The sequence below is a fragment of the Pyxicephalus adspersus genome, chromosome 11 (assembly GCF_032062135.1).
Source record: "Pyxicephalus adspersus chromosome 11, UCB_Pads_2.0, whole genome shotgun sequence".
NCBI lineage: Eukaryota > Metazoa > Chordata > Amphibia > Anura > Pyxicephalidae > Pyxicephalus > Pyxicephalus adspersus.
Window position 1 is genome coordinate 57514852 of NC_092868.1, and position 20638 is coordinate 57535489.

A 20638-nucleotide genomic window follows, 5' to 3' on the forward strand; every position below is an offset into this window, starting at 1 on the left:
ACTGTAAGTAGCACACACTGCTAGTACAAGTAGTGTACTAAGAATACACATACCGCGTTCCGAACGCCAAGCCAGCTGCACTCCACTGCTGTCTGATTGGTTGCTTTCGCCTTAAGGCTCGGTGCTGCCGGCCTGGTGCCCTTGGTGGTGAAATGCTCAAAGACCACTGCGCTCTCCCCAAACTCCGACTTAGCCCAGGCAGAGATCTCATATTCAGTCTGTGCCGTTAGATTGCCCACTATGGGATAAAGATGACAAATCTTATATAAGGAACTTTCAGAAGTCGATTATTAAGGAGCTTTAGCACTAATTTCACACCCAAAAAATGAAAGAAAATTGAATCCCCAAAACCAAATACTATTTAATTAAGTTGCATCCTTAAACTTAATCCAACTGTGGTATGTAACCTGCATGACATTTAGTTTGCCATGTGCATTATCCTTCATAAACAATTTTTTAAAATTAAATACTTTTTTTCACCTTTGTTCCATCTCAGTGCTACCAATCCACTTGTAGCCATTTTGCAGTCTTGTCATGAAATCCAGCAAAGGCTTTTTGTTATTTCTCAGAGCAGGTTTTCCTAATGGGACAATGATAGTCTACGTTTGTATATTGAGTGTCAGCACAATCACTAGCCTATAATAGAAGTCACTATGTCCAGACCTCCATGTGACAGTGCTAATATGTAGAAGAAAGTGGACTAAGCCATACGCCTGTCCTTTCCCAGACTTCTCGGGCAATTCCTACCCCTCTGAGCCGATTGGCACAAGGGAAGCATAGGAAAAAGGAGTATATGCTGATGGGAAGGGTAGCAATACCTGAACTTACTATTCCACAAGCAAGGCTTAGGTTTACTTTAAAGTTTCATACAGTGAGGGAAAGAAGTATTTGATCCCCTGCTGATTTTGTACGTTTGCCCTCTGACAAAGAAATGACCGGTCTATAATTGTAATGGTAGGTTTATTGTAGCTGTGAGAGACAGAATAACAACAAAAGAACCCTCCAAAACCCAGTGCTGAAAAGTCAGAGCTTGATGTGCATTGTAATGAGTGAAATAAGTATTTGATCTCTTTGCAAAAGATACTTGGTGACAAACCCCTTGTTGGCAATCACAGAGGTCAGACATTTCTTGTAGTTGACCACCAGGTTTGCACACATCTCAGGAGGGATTTTGTCCCACTCCTCTTTGCAGATCCTCTCCAAGTCAGTAAGGTTTCGAGGCTAAAGGTTGGCAACTCGAACCTTCAGCTCCCTTCACAGATTTTCTATGGGATTAAGGTCTGGAGACTGGCTCGGCCATTCCTGGACCTTCATGTGCTTCTTCTTGAGCCACACCTTTGTTGCCTTGGCTATGTGTTTTGGGTCATTGTCATGCTGGAAAACCCATCCACGACCCATTTTCAATGGCTGAGGGAAGGAGGTGCTCACTCAATATACTCAAGGTACTCAACTCATATATGACTGTACATGGCCCCATCCATTGTCCCTTCGATGCGGTGAATGTGTCCTGTAATAATGTGTCCACCTCCATGTTTGACGGTGGGTATGGTGTTCTTGGGGTCATAGGTAGCAATCCTCCTCCTCCAAACACAGCGAGTTGAGTTGATGCCAAAGAGCTCAATTTTGGTTTCATCTGACCCCAACACTTTCACCAAGCTCTCCTCTGGATTATTCATATGTTCATTGGCAAACTGCAGACAGGTCTGTTCATGTGCTGTCTTGAGCAGGGGGACCTTGCAGGCTCTGTAAGATTTCAGGCCTTTACGGTGCAGTGCGTTACCAATTGTTTTCTTGGTGACTATGGTCCCAGCTGCCCTGAGATCATTGACAAGTTCCCCCCGTGTAGTTCTGGGCTGCTTCGTCATCGTTCTCATGATCATTGCAACTCCACGAGGGGAGATCTTGCATGAGATATTGACAGTTATTTTGTGTTTCTTCCATTAGCGAATTATCACGCCAACTGTTGTCACCTTCTTACCAAGCTGCTTGGCGATAGTCTTGTAGCCCAGTCCAGCCTTGTGTAGGTCTACAATCTTGTCCCTGACATCCTTGGACAGCTCTTTGTGGTCTTGGCCATGGTGGCTAGTTTGGAATCTGATTGATTGCTTCTGTGGACAGGTGTCTTTTATACAGGTACTGTAACAAGCTTGGATCAGGAGCACTCCCTTACAAAAGGTGATCCTAATCTCAGCTCATTACCTGCATACAGGGAAGACACTGGGGAGCCTGAAATCTTGCTGGTTGATAGGGATTAAATACTTATTTCTCTCATTACAATGCACATCAAACTCTGACTTTTTAGTACTGGGTTTTTGAGTGTTCCTTTGTTGTTATTCTGGCTCTCACAGCTACAATAAACCTATTAAATCCAGATTTCTGTAACCAGTCATGATGCTGGATTCGCTAGACAACCGAGCACAGAGGCATGAACCTAAAGAAAGATTTAACTGTGTTGTTACTGAAACTTCAAAGCAGCAGATATGCAGCATTTCATGGCAGTGAGCGCAGGACGCTAACGGGGGAGATACTGAGTAAAACCATTAACATTACCTTTGTGGGTCACTGACTGTCCGACAAATTCCAGAGTCATTTTCTCCTGAACTTGTTCATCAAACTCCCACGATAAAGATACCATATAGCCTGTTATCTGCAAAACCAGAAGTGCACAGTAATCATATCTCCCCAGATTTAATAGAGAGTTCAAAAGGAAAATATAAAACACTGCAACATACCGGCATATTAGAGTCTTTTTTCACTGTGATATCCACCGAGTCTTCACCGATATTCTGGATCTTTATGGTGGGCTGCGGCACGACTAGGAAAGATCATAAATTTATCTGGCTGCCTTAGAACATAATTCAGACTCCCTACAAGTCAGCAGTTTCTTGATGTACTAGTTACGTAAATTCTTGTTTTCTGACAAGAGCTGGATTGGCCAAACCAGAAGATGGCCAACATGGACACATAACGGAGTGATTCTCAACCTTTTTACCATGGGGTAACCCTTGAAATAAGTTTCAGGCCTCCAAGAAACTCTGTCTATAAAATATATATCAACTGATCACAGTACATAAGTGTGGTGGTCAGAAGGAAGAATATGTCCTACATTGTTGGTCAGAAGGAAGAATATGTCCAACATCGTTGGTCAGTGGGAAGAATGTCACCCTTATAGATAACCACAAAGATCATTGGTGTCACATAAACTGACCTGAAAGACAATTTGCCCATTACTAAAGGAACCCCTAGCAACCTCCGGAGGAACCCTGGTTGAGAAACACTGCATGGATGCTTATACTGTTTTTTCAGCAGGCTAGGTCCCAAACACAGACAACCTCTAGACTCCTATTGTTTACAGCAACAATATTGAGCTAGAAAAGTCACACCAACCATCCATTCCAGATAAATGTTAAAACAACATATAATATCCATAATTGAAAGCTACACCCACAGGGCCACATTACTGCAAAATCACCTTTTTTCCAGTCTGTGGTGATAGTCATGGTGTCGCTCCAATCTCCCATTCCCCTGCTGGTGATGGCAGCAACCTGTAAACAAGGCACAAGACCAATTCAAAAATGAGTTTAATTAAAATTATGAAATTTCTACAGTACGTGGAGTCTGGTAGGCTCTTTGTATCCTGCAGTAAGATTTTTGGTTCCCCTGCAGTAAGTAAGTATCCTGCAGTAAGATTTTTGGTTCTTGACTCAAAACCCGCCCATTAAGTTTTGGATGCCCACCTTTGGAAATATACACTAAGCAGCCAAAACATTAAATCCACTGCACCTACCACTTTTTGTGCTGCCTAAATAGCGCTGATTAGTTGATGTTTTGACTCAACAAGACCTCTGAAGGTGTCCTGTAAATCCTTTAACTTACACTGTCCCCAGCTGGCTTGTCTTCTTCTCTCACAAAGCATCCTGCTGCCATCTCTTCCCCAGGTAAATTCTGCATATAAACCCAACCACCCACATGATCTAAAAGGAAACATGATACTTTAGACCAAGCCATCTTCTTCTATTGCCCCATGGTCCGGTTCTGACTCTCACATGCCTATTCGGCAGAGCACAGGGGGTCAGAACAGCACTGATTTGTATCACATACATATTGTATCAGCAAACAGTGATGCACTGTGTGAGTTTTACACCTTTCATGGCAAGCATTAGATTTTTCAGCAATTTTTGCTACAGAAGTGGGATCAGACCAGTTAGACTAGCCTACCCCAAAGCCAATCGATGGGCCTTAAGCATCCATGACTCTGTGGCTGATTCACCTGTTGTCCGTGGACCAGATTTGGTAGGATCTAATGCCTGCATCCCAGGAACAACCCACAAGACCGGTCATTCTGGAAATGCTCTTACCCATCTTCCAGACATCACAATTTGGCCCTTGTCAGGTTTGAAACTTTTCCATCACTTTTAAGAACTGATTGTCTATTTACTGACCCCCTTGACTGGTTAAATTGTGACCAGATAATTAGTGTTATTACTCTCATTTGTAAGTCAATGTTTTGGCTGATGAGCGTATAAAAAATAAAACCAGCAGGTAGACTGGGATGTCTATGAAAGTGAACACTTATACTTATTGAAGAAACCATTCACTGTTATAACTCTCTAACAACCATCACAACTGAAATCATCAGTTTTGAGTGAGTGACCCTTCCAGCCTCAGAAACCACAACTATTGGATAAAAAGAGTGAGTAGCAAAGACACAGAGAGACAAAGAACAAGAAAAACACATCCACGTTAATATAAAATCTATGCTCACCCTCATCAGGTAGATGGACCCGGGCTCCTGAAACTTGATATCATAGCAAACGTTCTGAGTACTGTGAGACGTCGACACCTTGGCATAGTTTATGCTGTACTCTACCTAAAGACAGGGAAAGGCAGTCATTTGGCCACACTCTGGACTACATGATTGACAACAGGATATACTAACAGGAAAATAGACCTAAGATGTTGCTGCATAGCAATCAGCAGATTTCAGCTTTTGTTAGGAAATGCAGGTTTGAAAATGGTGAGGGTGGAGTTCATTTAGCTGATGCTGGGGTAAAAGAGACCCGGAGTAATTTATAACCACAAGACAAAATCCTCATTGAGGCAAAAAAGGAAAGCGTAAGTTTCAAGACAGCATAGTAGCTATAGGAGTTACAACCCCCTAAAGCTGACCAATTGTCCTGTAGGTGTTTTAAAACCCTGTTCTTATGAGCATAGAGAAAGTAACACATTGTATTGTAACATACAGTTTTTATTTGGTAAATATTATTTAGTACATTTTATATTAACTACTGCTGGCCAAGAAAAGTTACCGGTTGTTTCCAGGTGTACAGCGAAACAAACCTAAGTAGCAGGGAAGATCACCTTACAAAGATTGAGGAGCTCTTCAAACATCCTAAGTTGTGCAAATGTTAATGAAAACTAAGATAATCAGACCTAAATTATTATTTCTATATAAAGATAGTTCTATCCATATAAACACTTACCACATACTCTCGGATAAGCCCATTGGTGTTTGCAGGAGGAGACCAGCAGGCAGTAATGGTGGAAGGGATATTTTTATTAAGAGAGAGCTGAAGGTGCTGAGGTGCATCAGGGACTGGATTAAAAAATACATAAAACAAATTTTGCAAAATGAATATTCTTATAGTTGACTAAGCCTAAAATTGTGTCACACAGGTTTATGATCCATTAATAGTAAAAGATTACCCACCCACTGGTAGCTCTTATTGATATTCAATATCATGAAATTTCAAAAACTTTTCAAGAAACTTTTAAAACTTTCAAGTGTAGTTTATGCTGTACTGTGCACACTTACGCCCCTCAGGAGTCCTCAAAGTGATGATGTCATTGCTGTTGTGCGATTTGCGCAGGCACTGCACCTGAACTTTGACCTGATAGGTTGTGTCCGGCTTCAGGATCTTTAACACGAAGGCTGTCTTGCTGCTTTGTGTATCTATCGTCTTCCATGTGCTCTCCCCTATACCCCTGCAAAGACAGAAAAGTTTAGAATGGAAGTAACAGATGAAACTGACCACTTATCGACTAACTTCCCAGGGAAAAATCTCAATACAATTCTCCTAGTAGGCCAACAACTAAAAATCAGAATCATCTGCTCCCTTCTAATATTTCTTGTGGACTCTTTGTATTGCATTCATTTATTTGCTACACACATTTCTCTACACTGTGCTGTACATTCTATACTCTCCACTCCTAACGCTCCAACCCCTTCCACTATATACACTGTACTGTACAGAATATCTGCTACATATACTCCACATAGCTACACTCTATACACTGAGCTGTACATTTTTCCACTCCGTATATTCAGCACCACCTCTGAATTCCTGTAAATACTGAATACCCAGCCAATACTACAATTACAAGCTTTTTTACATTGGTATTTTCTGGCTGTATCACCTGTAATAGACAAAATAAACACAGGATGTCAGCGGCATCTTTTTCGGTCGAGTCCAGGTCAGTGTTATATTTCCAGAGAAATCTGCCGTCCACTGAAGGTTCTGTACCTTGTACACGATACTGTCATCTGTGCAGGAAAAGTATATTGTCAGGTATTTTGTTTTCTCAACTCACGAATAATTAGGACTAGGGAAAACAAGTAAGGATGAATGTTGACTTACCGGTACAATTGTTCTCGTCGCTTCCATCAGAACAGTCCAGGAAGCCATCACACCGGTCTGACAATGCCAAGCAGGCCTCCCCATCTTCACATAGCGTCCCATTCACACAGGTAGAAGGTCTGTGAGTGGCTGAAAAAAAAAATTACACACATTACTACACATAAGTCCATGTAATAGTAAAACTCTCTGCCTTCTTATCTCTGGAGAAGGGGGGTCCCAGATAATTTTTCTCATTATATTTCTGTGCCTTGAAACATGTTAGCCCCAGATGATGTACCCTCTGCCTCCTTATTCCCTGACCTAACACACATGCAGGTCACATATGACACTTTTCATTGCCTTCCTGTCACTTTTTGATCCAAAACACGTGTTGGAACGAGACGACATCTTCTTTACTTAGCTGTCCCTTGACCCAAAACACACTCTGGCTTTAGGGGACATCCACTCTACTCCTGTAGTTTAATAAAAACACACATTAACTGTCCCTTTATACCATTCTCTCTGCCTCCATGTCACTTATTTCAACATACAGTATATGCAAGTACACATTGGTTACATATGCCTCTGTGCCTTCCTGGTCCTTATTCTAACATATACACAAGTACACATTGGTTCCATAGGCCTCTGTGCCTTCCTGTCCCTTAATCCAACACTGACTCTTAATGATGTTTGCCCTCGTCTTGGGACTTATTGTAAGTTCTACAAAAATATTAGCGGGGCTCCTGTGATGGCTGTGGATGACTCCGCACCTGTGCAAGCTTGAATTTCTCATACCCTTTTAAGGGGGATAAACTGATCCTTCAGCATTGCTCTATATATTCCAGCTCAGGTTCCCCCCTTAGATCAGAGTGGCATGCCACTTTATAAAAGTGGGGCAGCGCGTGGCTGACCATAAATTTTTAAAAGCATACAAACACCTTTTACAAATGAAAAAAAAAATGCATGTGACAGATATAATTAGAGAGCATCATTTGTGCAATCGCAGGAGCCCCAAAACTCACGGCAGTGAAGCTCATCTGTTCCGTCCTGGCAATCTCTTATGCCGTCACACTGCTTCCATCTGGGTATGCAATACTTTGACTTCTGGCACTCAAATTCAAATCGGCTGCAGCTTCCATGTGATGGAGTCGTGGGGACTGTGGAGTTCACTGTTAAATGGAGCAAGGATTTATATTAAAAATTGTATTATGTTTTATTAAGATAATATCAAACATATTTCCTGACAAAACAGAAGTGCCTCTCTTACCAGACCCAAACATTATTCTCACAGATACCTGAAATTTACATTTTCACACAGCTTACTGTAAAGTTTAAAATATTAAAATATGACCACGCTGAAGGCTGCAAGCATTAAACTCCACTGATAATAACACCAGTGAGCCACCACTGGTGGTAGAAGGCTGCCTATTTGTGCCACCAGCTTCAGTGTCTTCCATGCTAGATGTAACTTCTCTCTAAAAATGAAATACCCTTTTTTCATAGAATGTCCATTCCCTGACCCTGAACTACATATACTGCTTAGCACATGCTTTCCAATCATCTCCTGCACCATGTCAGAAAACTTATATCGTGGAATTTGTGAAAGAGCCAGCAACAGAGATTGTAAATTTGTCAGCCTCTCAAGGGCCACAAGAAGTAAGGAAAATAGTAATGTTTTACAATAATAGTAATAGTAATTTATTTACAAATAAAATTATTTTACCAGTTGTGGGGCATCCCTCCTCATCAGAGCCATGGATACAATCCTTGTAGCCATCACACACCCAGGTGTTCATGATGCAGACTCCATTGTCACAGCGGAAGTGATTGGCTGGACAGGTGGAAGGTCTTACAGTGGTCTGTGGAATACTCTCTGAATAAAAAGAAACATTTCTACATCAGGATCTAAAGATCGTTTTACTGTTACATGTGTATGTAATGTGCTACTTCAACATGATACAATAATCTTTGATCAAGTAAAGTTAAGGTTAAAATACTCTAAAGCTATTATCAACAAATGTAACAGGAAGATAAAATTTAGTAGTGCTAGCCTGAGAACCTTGGGGCCACTTTAAAGATAATGGGACCTGACGACTAATAGGGATGACAGAAGCTCCTTATAATCCAAAGAACATGCGTAAAGATGACGGAACTCAGTATAGGTATGGTGGGAGCCATTCATAATGGGCACAGGCATTAACAGATCCAGGAACTCATTAAAAAGTTGGTGGAAACAGAAATTGTGCAGACCCAAAAACTCAGTGTGTGGATGGTGGGAGCCTTTTTATGATGGTCATAGCAGGTGTGTTAACCTAGGACCCAGAAACAGTCAACAAGGTGATTAACTATCCCCCAACCATCAAACTACCTACTTTTTGTAGTGTGACCCTTTAGGGAGAAAAGAGAGGTTTTTTACTGGATATCCTCCAAAGCAGTGCCAGTTTTGCAGATTAGGAAAAAAAAACATGTTTCCATCTATCTATCCATTTTTCCTAAAAACACAATACAGAACTCACCCCCGCAGTCCTTCTCATCCGACCAGTCCCCGCAATCGTTCTCCCCGTCACACTTCCACCGGGTGGGAATACAGTGCCTGTTCTCACACTGGAACTGATAGAGTCGGGCACAGGCTGGGGTATCTGTAGGGTTCTCTGGAGCAGACAAGAGGAAACAGGAAATTTATGAGATACAGAAGAGGCTACAGGGCATGTAAAGCTGCGTGTCCATAGTTTAAACAGTGATATATTAAGAAAAGAGGAGCAACCTGAAAAGGTGCCTCAGTGACAGGAACTTAGGTTACAAGAAAGGGGGGACACAGGAAGAAATTAAAGTGGGACTTGAAGTATCATCTTACTATCTTGTAAAACTGTTGTCATCTGAAAAGTGAACAGAAGTCTTTCTATCACAGTTAAGATGGCAGGGAAAAAAATGTGGGAACACAGATAGGGCTCTATCTATAAAACAGGCAAATCAGGAATTACCTTGTGAAATCTTCCATGTCCATGTGTTTTAATGGCAGCAATTGATTCCGACCAGGGAATGTCAGATTCTCTGTTTTATAAATTGAGCCCACAGTAGTAAACAACAAATAGAGGCACTGTCAGGTTTGTAGTGCTGCATGTGTGTCCTGGTGATCACTGTAAATGGGGACTGTTCTAGTGACAACTGTCTAAGAGGAGATTGGCATTTATTTTAAAATTCCACTCTCAATTCCTGTTGTGAATCTCAGGAGGTGAGAGAAAACCTCGCTGACAAAATGATAGGTGTAAAAACCTGGCAGGGGTAGGGAGGGGTGGGTTTAGGCGTCTACTCATAACTCATAAGAAAAAAGTTTTGTCTAGAGATTTACTAACATTCTAATCTATTTTCAGAAAAGTATGGAGACTCACCGCAGTTTGCTTCGTCTGAGTAATCACCACAGTCGTCCATCCCATCACACTTCCATGCTAGGCTAATACAGGCACCGTTTTGACATGAGAAGCTCATTGGATCACAGCTTTTTTTAAACTCTGGACCCCTTGCTGTTGGCAAAAAAGGCACAAAAGGAAAAGGCATTAAAATTAGGACAGGTAAATGATAATCAAGAAATATTCTGCAAAAGTTATGGACAATTGCATTAATTTGCAATGCCTGCAGAGGCTATTGAAGTATTTATTGTATCCAGACAAAATGTTCAATGTTAGTAGACTGCCATCTGCATCTGTCTACAGTTAAAAAGCAACGTTCACCTCTGACTTTTACTCACAGCATCCAGCGTATGCAGGATCCTCGTCTGAGCCGTCACGGCATTGTGCCTCCCCATCACACACCATAGCGTGAAACAAGCACTGCAGGCGGTTCTTGCATACAAAATCCATGTAGCGTGTACACAGGGGCTCTGAGTGACAAAAATTATACAATATGGTTACTGTCCCTTCTGCACTGTGTAAAAACTCTCTGTAAACTGATCCAGACCTACAATTGTACAACTGTTTTGCCAGCACAGGCTCCCAGTTTACAGTATTCCCTTCCCATATCCATTTGGAGACAGGTTGTGAGGATATGACCCTCTCCCCCAACCCGTGATGGGAAAAGGTGGCTAAACGCTCAATGCAACCTGTGCCTGAAGATGGAGGAAGACCAGGAACCACTCTTCTCTGTAGTTATAATTGTAAGACTTGTGACAGACTACAATGAAAATAGGATCTTATACTCACCACAGGTTTGTTCATCCTCGCCATCAGGACAGTCCATCACACCATTGCAGTGTTTGCCCAGCGGGATACAGGTTCCATTTCTGCAGCGGAAACCATTACACTTCTTCTCTGGAGGGAGACAAGACTGTTAGATTTTCACCTACAGGGACAATACCTATGGCAAAATATATTGCTTGTTCACTGGAACACTCAGGGAGGCTTTCCTTTTATTATGCTTCTTGTCTCTAACAACCTATACTAATCTCCAGCCTAATTCCTGAACAAATCCTATTTTTTACCCTTTAAACTAATCATGACCCCTAAATAGTTATTAATATTGCCAAAAAAAACCCTCTTTCTACGGTGTCTCTCTTTTTGTACTAATCTTGATAATATGGGAATTGGCAAAACCTAATACTTAACATTTGTCATATGATGGAAGATTTAACTATTACCCTTTCCCTTTAACATATATGTAATTATAAAGCCAACAATAAATCCTCTACCTCTAGGGGACTGCTTACACCTGGTGCAATTCAAATAAACAGGTCAGGACATGATAGTCCCTTACGCATCATGATAATGAATGCATTACCAAGTCCACTGCATTCAAAATTAATAGCATTGTGGTAAAGCAGTGAACGGGTGTATATATGCCCTAATCATCATTCTTCATCCTAATCCCTGGTCTTACCCTAATGCATGCCTTTCACTAAAACCATAACTATAGCTCTATAAATATATCCTATTTCAGAATGATGCTCAATCCCTTAATCTAACCCCTAAACACCACTAACCTTTAATCTAAGAGTTAAATTACAGAGTAGCAAAAAATACTTCTACAGGATTAGTTTTGGGGTTAATAAAGTCAACCTTTATCTTAACCCCAACTCTATACCTAACTCTTAACCCTATTTCTAACACTTAAGTCTTTACCCTAACCATAGATTTAACCCCTTTTCCTGACCCACAACCATCTTCTATCTCTAACCTGACTAGTAATCTTAACTCTCAATATGAACATTTATATTAATGCCATACAATCTTAACATCAATGATATATTTTCTATACCAATTTCAAATCCAAAATGTAATTAATCAACCATAAAAATGTTAATGCTGACCTACAATATGCTGAGAAATAGGACATTAACAGGATCCATATTTTTGGAGTAAGCAACTACCTTGGTTTTTGTGTTTCCTTGGTCTCCTCTCTTTGATGGTCTTAGCTTCTGTCAATTTAGCCTACCAATGTTGCTATTCATATAGTTGATCCTTTCTACCCTAGCCCCAGTCATGGGGATATCACACAGGATCTATGTTATTGGAGTCAACAACTACATTGGCCTTTGTTTTCCCGGTTTCTCCACAGGGCGCACACCCCAGCCTTCCCGCTGGAGCTCAGTTTCTCTCTATTCCCTCTCACTTAGCCACTACACATACAGACCATTGTTCTTCCAAGCCCCTCTTATCCGGACCACCCGGCACTTTTCAGCAACCACCTGACAGGGGCTGCCACCCGCCTACAGCTTCTTCCCATCCGGCATAAAAAAAAAAAATCTGTGGTAAACCCTGCAGACCGTTTTTACTATGCCACCTCCCTCACCCATGAAAATATTGCAAAGGATCCATATTACTGGAGTCAGCAGCTACCTAGGCTTTTGCTCTGCTACACTCCATACAAGCTGTCCTTTACTATGCAATACCTGCTCTGGAGAATAATACAGAATCCTCAGGTCGTTGCACTTGGTCAGTGTATTGAGAAGGAAAATATCTCACCTAAAATAAAGTTACAGCAAGCTCCAGGAGGTAACAAAATGGACAGCGGAAAGTACCTGTAAGTAGTATGAGCTGCACATTCACACGATTCCTCACACTTACCACAGATGCTGTGATCTTCGTCAGAGCCGTCCTGGCAGTCGGAGTCGCCATCACACACCCACCTCTGGGGAATGCAGTGGTTGTCGTGACACTGGAAGCTAGATGGCTCACAGGTATGGGAGATAGCTGGAGACAAGAGAGACCCAGACTCAGCAGGGTGCAACATGTTGGGAGAACTAACAGTATTTATATAGCGTCAACATATTACGCAGCGCTGTACATTAAATAGGGGTTGCAAATGACAGACAGACAGTGACACAGGAGGAGGAGAGGACCCCGCCCAGAAAAGCTTACAATCTAGCAGGTGAGGGAAGTAGCACACAATAGGAGGGAAGATATGGAGTGTTGGTAAGTAGTGAGGGTTTTAAGAGACAGAAGAAGATGGGTAGACAAGTTTGAAAAGGTGGATTTTAAGATCTCTTTTAAATGAACAAAAGTAAGAGGAAGCTGAATTAGATGAGGAAGACCATTCCAGAGGGTCAGGGAAGCTCTAGAAAAGTTTTGGAGCCATGCTTGTTTCATACACTCAAACTGTCCAGTTCAGATGCAAATAGTGCTCTGTGAAATTCCTTCTGTGAAGTTCTTATTTATTTCATGTGAATGTGATCAGTAAATTTATTTACATGCAGCCATGTTATGCAGGTCTTGTTTGTCCTTTGTTTATCCTCTTATCTCTTAGGCTTTACATCACATGATAGTAATAATAGCATAAATATTCATCTGAAGATATCAACATAATATGGTAATGCTGACATATGAACTATGGGATCTTTGACGATGCAGATTTTAACCCTTTAAACATGGATCAACAATCTAGGTAAAAATGTGTACATTCCACACTGTCAATTCTCAGTGACATGAACATCGTGGAAGACACTTAAGGTGCCAATAAACATGACAGAACCAGCAGTACCTGAGCAGTTGGCTTCGTCAGACCAATCCCTGCAGTCGTTGTCCCCGTCGCACACCCAGGACTGGCGGATACACATACCAGAGCTGCAGTTAAACTCATCATCCTTACACTGGTGTGCCTCTGGATAATGCAAAGAATGAAAAGTAAATATACATATATGATCAAAACGTATTGCTGGATTAACTAATTCTCCTGGCAATGATTCCTGGGAACTGTATGCAGCCACAAAAGGTGCAGGAATTTTTGGGTGAATCCTTTTTGTGTGCTCCACCTATTATCATCATGCAGGCTTCTGAATTCACTGACTATCTCTACCAACAGAGTCCTATTAAGCTAAAAATGTACTGTTCACAGGAAAGGGTTCTACTACTGAATTAAGTTGGTGCAGCATTTAATAAAGGCCTGTTATAAAAAAAATTACTTTGCACCTCTTGGAAAAACTTGTGTGCATACCTCACCCGGGCATAAGAGGTAGTGGATCATCCTAATCTAAAAATCAACAAGATAAATACATTTTACAACTCGACTTGCATTACCCTGTACATTAGTGGGGCTATTAGAATGCCTTTCAGTGCACTGGGCCGGAGCTCCAGAGCCGCCATGTTGTGGCTCCCTTACCTATTTACCGCGGCCGGCTTAACACTTCCGCTTCCAGGGTAAATAGGGAACATTCCCTCTTCTCCGTATGCATTGGGGATTTCCCTTCAGGGGGCATTCCTGGTGGGGGGGGGCAGAGCCACTAGGGCGGGACTCGAGAGAGAGTCCGGCCTAGTGTGCGCCTGCCTACCCTGGAAATGGCTTAGTGGTCAAAAAGGTAATGGTTATGGAGATAACTGACCATACAAGGTCGGTAAAAAATGTTTTCCAGATAATATCCTGCTGCAAAAAGGTAAGTATTGGTAAAATTACGCTACGCGTTTTCGCAGATCTGGTCTGCTTCTTTAGGAGTTTCATACGAAACAATTAGTAGCAGCATTAACTGTAGTAATAGTGATGGTATCAAGCATCTATGGTAAAATGTATAGTGAAATCTTTTTTAAATAAATATTGTTATAAGAGGGTTCCCATAATCTTTATTTATTTCAATGAATGACTCACCGCAATGGCTCTCATCACTGTTGTCTCCACAGTCGTCCTCCAAGTCACACTTATAGGACAGCGGGATGCAGGTCCCTGATTCTTGGCACCTGAACAGTGTGTCCGGGTCACATGATGTGGTCGCTGCAAACATATATAAGAAAAATACCTAAGTGACAGAGTGCAGACACTGCTAATATTACACCAATGCCACTACCTATACCAGAGTTTCTCAAACTTTTTAACATGGGCAAATAACTTTAAGGTCTTCAGGGAACCCCTTCTATCATTACTATATTCACAGCTTACAGTACATTGGTTTGGTGGTCAGTGGGAGGAATGTAAATAGCCACTATTATAGATAACCAAAAAGACCAATGACATGAGTGGCAAAGGACCGAAGAGGCACAAATTGCTCATGGACCCCCTAGCATTCTCTGGAGGAAGCCTGGTTGAGAAACACTGCTTTACACAGATCCTAAATTGTGCAGTCAAGAGGCTGAAACCTTATGTTTCATTGCTCTGCAGAGCTTTCTGCACTTTCTTTTTACCTACATACTTCTCCTTCCAGCTTCCACTACCTGAAATGTGTCAAACTGGCAGCACTGTACAGTGACAGTACAAAACCTTCTCTGTCAAGCAACAAGGAAGTGTTGACTTACGGCAGTCTCTCTCGTCACTCATGTCCCCGCAGTCATTGTCGTTGTCACACTGCCATATGCTGCTGATACAGTTGCCATTACTGCAGCGGTATTGGCTGGGCAGACATGTGTTTTCTGGAATGAAGGAAACATCAGATCAATTGAAACTCTAACTGTGGCTTCAAAGAGACAAACACCCAATACATTCCAACAACCAGAGAATGAAACATACCCATCTTCACACAGGTCCTGTTCCTGAGCTGGTACCCATGTGGGCAATCACACTGCACCTCCCCGGTAGGTGATATATGCTCCTTCCCTCCCTCTGGACATCGACACACATGGGTTTTGTTAGCTTTAGGCAGGCACAGCAGGCTGCAGGGACTGGATGAACAAGAGTTCTCACCTATAGGGAAGAAGAGGCCAGAATATTGTCATTTGTATCCCCTATCACTAACGGAATTGATACCTTGATAATGTTATGCAGCCATTAAAGTTAAATATACAAATACTATTTTCTAATTTCATTGTTATAATTTACATTGCTTCAAGCACAGGAAATCTATCACGATTGTGCCCAAACCATTCGGATCATGTGACCTTCTTGACATTTACACAGCCATGTTAACATCAAAAAGTCTGTGTCTATACCGGGAAGATTTCTATTCTACTGAAGTGAAGTGACAGTAAATCTCACCAATGGTTAAAAGACTATATGCACTTCCCTGTCACAAGAGGCTGTTTATAATATAAAATTAGTAGAGAAATTGCCCAGAGCAGGTTATAAGTGTAATTGGGGGAAATAATATCACCTAAATTTAAAAAAAAACTCTATATATTTAAAATATCTTTATGACTTAGATTACCTTTCCATTTTCCTTTGTAGAAAACCTTCATGTCCATGACACCAGACAGACGGCCAATCAGAACCTCTGACTGGGCCCCATTGTACTTGGAGGCCCTGAAGATGCTCAGCTGGGACCAGTCATCCCAGTAGATCTGGTTCTGTGATCAGAGGGGGACAGATTATATAAAAAACAGCTGCACCACATGACAGAGGTGAGAGCACATCTATCTCACACTTTTACCTTAAACACAGCTATGGCGTAGGGATGGGGAAGGTTGTCCAAGATCACCGTCCTCTGCTGTCCATTGAAGTCAATCTTCTCTATCCGATCCATGTAGGCTTCGGTCCAGTAGATCCAGTTCTCATCCACGGAGATCCCATTGGGCCATTTAATTCCTTCGTAGACCAGATGATTTACAGAGGAACCGTCCATTTCACTCTTGTAGATACCATGGCGCTCGTCTCCCCAGTCAGTCCAAAACATCAGCCTAGTATATGAGAGGGTGTTAGCATTATGCAACTTCTATCTCCACTTATCTCATATATAAAGCAAATGAGTAGAAACTAATATCACCTAAAATATTAACATATTTCAAAAATGTTTTTACAGTAAAACTATGATTATATAAAAACTTTAAATGTGCCAAAGTGATTATAGATCTATCTATCTGCACTTACAGTTTTCTCCCTTTGGAAAGTCCCACAAGTCCCTCCCTACCTAATGCACCTTCCTGTGATGGGAAGACACTTTTGCTGCACTTCATCTGCAAGCTAAAGCTGTCACTTTCATGTAAGCCTCATTTGCTTGCACTACTATTGAAGAGGTCTCTAGAGTGTTGCTATTAGAATGTAACACCTATTGCTGACATCTTTATTGAAAATAATCCCTGAATCTGTGAAGACTGTACTATGAAGGTTTCTTATTCAAGCACTTCCTGTAATGGGGTGACAAATGCCTTTCAACTATGCTCCCCTAATCCAAGAAGCCAGTTCCGAGCAATGATGTTGAAAAAGTTTCTATAGGCAAGAAGTGGCTCAACCCAAGGCTGTGCAACTATTACAAACACATAGCTAGAGAACAACTTCTAGAACTTTCAATGATACTCTTCAGTAATTGGTAGGCAGTGACTTACCCTTCCTGGGGAACTAAAGCTAGAGCTCTGGGTCTTTCTAGGACGGAGGAGTTGAGAATAGTCAGCCGTATATCTCCATCTGGGTTGGCAACCTACAAAGAGAAATCTGATTACCTAAAGGACCAGACATGATGTAGATAACAGTCTTTCTATATAAAGTTGTAAAACAAAGTTATTGCTATATTCATATCATTACTAGACATTTCTCAATGTGAAATTGTGCCTTTTTTTTATAGATGTACGTACTTCGATTTTCTTACTGCCAGCATCAACCCAATAAAGCAAATGACTAATGGGGTCAAATGCCAGGGATTCAACAGTTTCCAACCCAACTCGGACGAGGACTTCCTGCCCGGAGCTGCCGTTTAGACACAGACGCTGCAGGAGGACAAAACACACAAGATTTGTTTTTAGTATTCAGCTTGCTTATGGTGGACATATTCAAGCTTAAATATCAGTGCATACTGGAAAAAAAAATTGTTTCAAAGTAAATTTTAGACTGGGCCTACTCACCTGGATAACATCCAGCGTGACGTCCGCCCAATACAAGCAGTTGCCTTCATAGTCAAAATCCAAAGCCACTGCACCCCGGAGGCCCTTCAGCGGCAGTTCCTCGCTGACCCCAGAGGACAGATCGTGGCGGTAAATGGCGTTCCTCATGGCATACAGGATAAACTCATTCTCCTCTTTTAAAAAAACAGCAAAGTGAGAGAAGTCAGATAGTTTTATAGCATCTCGAAAGCTTGTAGAAAAAGAGTAATAGAGATATAATAAGAAATGTTTCAGCCAACAAGATCTCTCCAGGGCAGAAATGCTGCAAAGCTCATTCACATTCACCTGCAGGGAAGCATCACCTACTGGGCCTGATTTATTAAAGCTCTCCAAGGCTGGAGAAGATACACTTTCATCAGTAAGCCTGGCTAATCCAGCAAACATGGAATGGATTTCTTATAACCCATTTGCTATTTATTAGCAAATGTTTTCAATTCTGGACCAGATCCATTCTAGGTTTTCTGGATTACCCAGCTTCACCGATGAAAGTGTATTCTCTTCAGCCTTGGAGAGCTTTAATAAATCAGGCCTAATGTCTGTTCTTGTACTATGTTAAAGTGACTAAGGCACCGCATAGCTAGGTAATTAGAATGATCAGCCTTGAGGCTGACAAGTCAGCTACTCAGATCTGAGCAAAAAATTGCATTTTTTTTTTATTCAATCTAGACAAATTACCTCCCACAGGACACGGCACCTCTTCTCCATCCAGTCGGGCCTCCACATCTCCCCCAGAACACGTGTCTCCAGAAATCCTGCGGTAACTAAACCGAGGACCTAACTGTTAAAATGTGCAGCAATGGTATATCAACTATCTGGCATTACAGAAAGTACATAAAGAACACAAATCTGAAGTTTAAAACATGTGAACAGCTGTTACTGCTTAATTGTTTTCATCAGTTCATCACAAACAGGACGTGCTATGCAAGGATGACAGGTAACCACAAATCAGAGAAACCAATGATATCCTAGGGACAAAGGTTTTACTGTGCTGCCATAATAATTCATATAATGCTACAACTTCCGTTATAATTTATATAGAGATCATATAAGTCCTAGTGTATGTGTATCTCTCACACTCTCTATTCTGTGGGTTTGAGTGATATTCTCCCTGCCTCCTGCAGCCTGCATATAGGATATCATTAATATGAAAGCAGTTATTCTGTGTAATCATAATAACAGATGTTGCTGCACTGTCAACTGTCAGATCTTAAAATATGTCTTCTAGTTCTTGAATGAGCATAGCAGTAACAATCAAGCCCCAGAGTTTTTTGCATTTCTTCACTGCAGGGCTTATTATCTAATACAGTCATGTAAACTTATACAGTGGTTGCCTACCTTGCACTGGGTTTGGTTTGCTTCCCCTATGTACATGCTAATTGCTCATATTACCAGGTGCCCATGACCCCATAAAACTGATGGGCACGGACAATAAACTCAGTCTGCCCTTCTATATAAAGAGTACAACCACCCTGCTAGGAACCAAAATGAACTTCCAAAATTCCAAACCATATTTTGAAATCGAATCTGCTGACACTAAACAGTCCAAAAAGTGTAACCCTAACTGCTCTAGATGGGGGGATGCTACAGGTGATTCATATTTACAAGACTGGTCTGCAGAACTAACCCTCTGCTCCGCTTGTATGTGGTCCCCACAGGGCAGGGTGAGGGAATGGGGTAAAGCTTCCCAGCAAATTCAGGATCAGGAACGCAGTCCTCCAATCTCAGGTCTTGGTTAAGTTTAAAGCCGTAATCACTGCAAAGGAAATAAATTGTGTTAAAACTGCAAAAACAAAAGTAATAGAAGAGATAAAAATTACTAATGGTAAAACTCAAAGCATAATACAATATAAAGCGGCCTGACCCTTCCCCTTTCCAGTCTGTTGGTGAGGGAAATATATGGAGGGCATATTATAAAAACATGTTTCAGGTAAACAAATGAAAAATCAGTACAACATATTGAGAGTGTTTGCATTTCTTCACCTTGCAGATCCTCATTATATATTGTCTAGGAGGAGGATTTTAGCCCATTTAGAAGTGGCAGCTTTGCCAGCACCCTTCCTCCCAAGGCCCAGAGCTCAGCAAATATTAAAATGACCCCACATACCACTCAAAGTCTTTCCTAGTACAGGAGCAGTTAGAGGAGGTAATTGGTCGGTCAAAGACTTCTCCATTGAAGCAGGTGGCATGTGGTGTTCGCCTCTTGAAAACGGTCTTTCTCCCTAATAGGCACTCGTTCCCTCGCTCATCAGAAGGTGACCACAATTTATAGTCGTTCTCTGTGCAAGGCACACCTGCGCAAATGACAATTCCAAAGATTACCAACTGATGACTTCCAAAGCATTGCAATATATAAACTCACTAGTTAGAAGCTATCTGGGTTTCTGGCATTTTTTTGTACCTAAATAGACAAAACATGATAAAATGTGCATGCACTGCAGAAATGTACTGAATACGTAGGGCTAGGGCTCTTCCTGCTATGTACTGCACACAGTTAACTTGAAGTTGCATGGAGAATTTCAAGCACCTGGATTTATCAGGAAAGCTGCAAACCTATCTAACTAAAGGGCACCAAAAATGTACCCTCAAGCCCTCATTTTTCATGGACAGTTTTAGGGCATAGATTGTTTTTCCATGCAAATGTTTGTCTATTCTTTACTAAGACAGAGCAAAGTGCAGGATGCATTACTCACTGCCACAAACTTATTTTACTTATAAATGAGGAAAGCTAGTGTCTGATTGGTTGCTATTAAAAATACTGAGAGCATCATTACAAGTATAATAAAGAATGAATGGCAATTAGAA

At 41.4% G+C, this 20638-nt stretch overlaps 1 protein-coding gene across 1 annotated transcript in view; it reads right to left on the bottom strand.

Annotated features, from left to right (window-relative positions):
• The window catches only part of SORL1 (sortilin related receptor 1), a 53833-nt gene that overhangs the window by 12783 nt on the left and 20412 nt on the right, over positions 1-20638 (bottom strand). Inside the window, exons 14-41 of the mRNA XM_072427020.1 lie at positions 19941-20127; positions 19461-19589; positions 18512-18597; positions 17798-17970; positions 17531-17662; positions 17285-17376; positions 16393-16639; positions 16171-16309; positions 15537-15710; positions 15326-15439; positions 14685-14807; positions 13587-13706; positions 12674-12799; positions 10814-10921; positions 10363-10494; positions 10007-10138; positions 9134-9268; positions 8341-8490; positions 7640-7786; positions 6639-6767; positions 6418-6544; positions 5816-5985; positions 5484-5596; positions 4766-4870; positions 3473-3545; positions 2733-2815; positions 2551-2647; positions 54-238 (exon numbers count right to left, since the gene is read on the bottom strand). Coding sequence (XP_072283121.1) covers positions 54-238; positions 2551-2647; positions 2733-2815; positions 3473-3545; positions 4766-4870; positions 5484-5596; positions 5816-5985; positions 6418-6544; positions 6639-6767; positions 7640-7786; positions 8341-8490; positions 9134-9268; positions 10007-10138; positions 10363-10494; positions 10814-10921; positions 12674-12799; positions 13587-13706; positions 14685-14807; positions 15326-15439; positions 15537-15710; positions 16171-16309; positions 16393-16639; positions 17285-17376; positions 17531-17662; positions 17798-17970; positions 18512-18597; positions 19461-19589; positions 19941-20127 — 3728 coding nt within the window. The remainder of the gene's footprint in view (positions 1-53; positions 239-2550; positions 2648-2732; positions 2816-3472; positions 3546-4765; positions 4871-5483; positions 5597-5815; positions 5986-6417; positions 6545-6638; positions 6768-7639; positions 7787-8340; positions 8491-9133; positions 9269-10006; positions 10139-10362; positions 10495-10813; positions 10922-12673; positions 12800-13586; positions 13707-14684; positions 14808-15325; positions 15440-15536; positions 15711-16170; positions 16310-16392; positions 16640-17284; positions 17377-17530; positions 17663-17797; positions 17971-18511; positions 18598-19460; positions 19590-19940; positions 20128-20638) is intronic.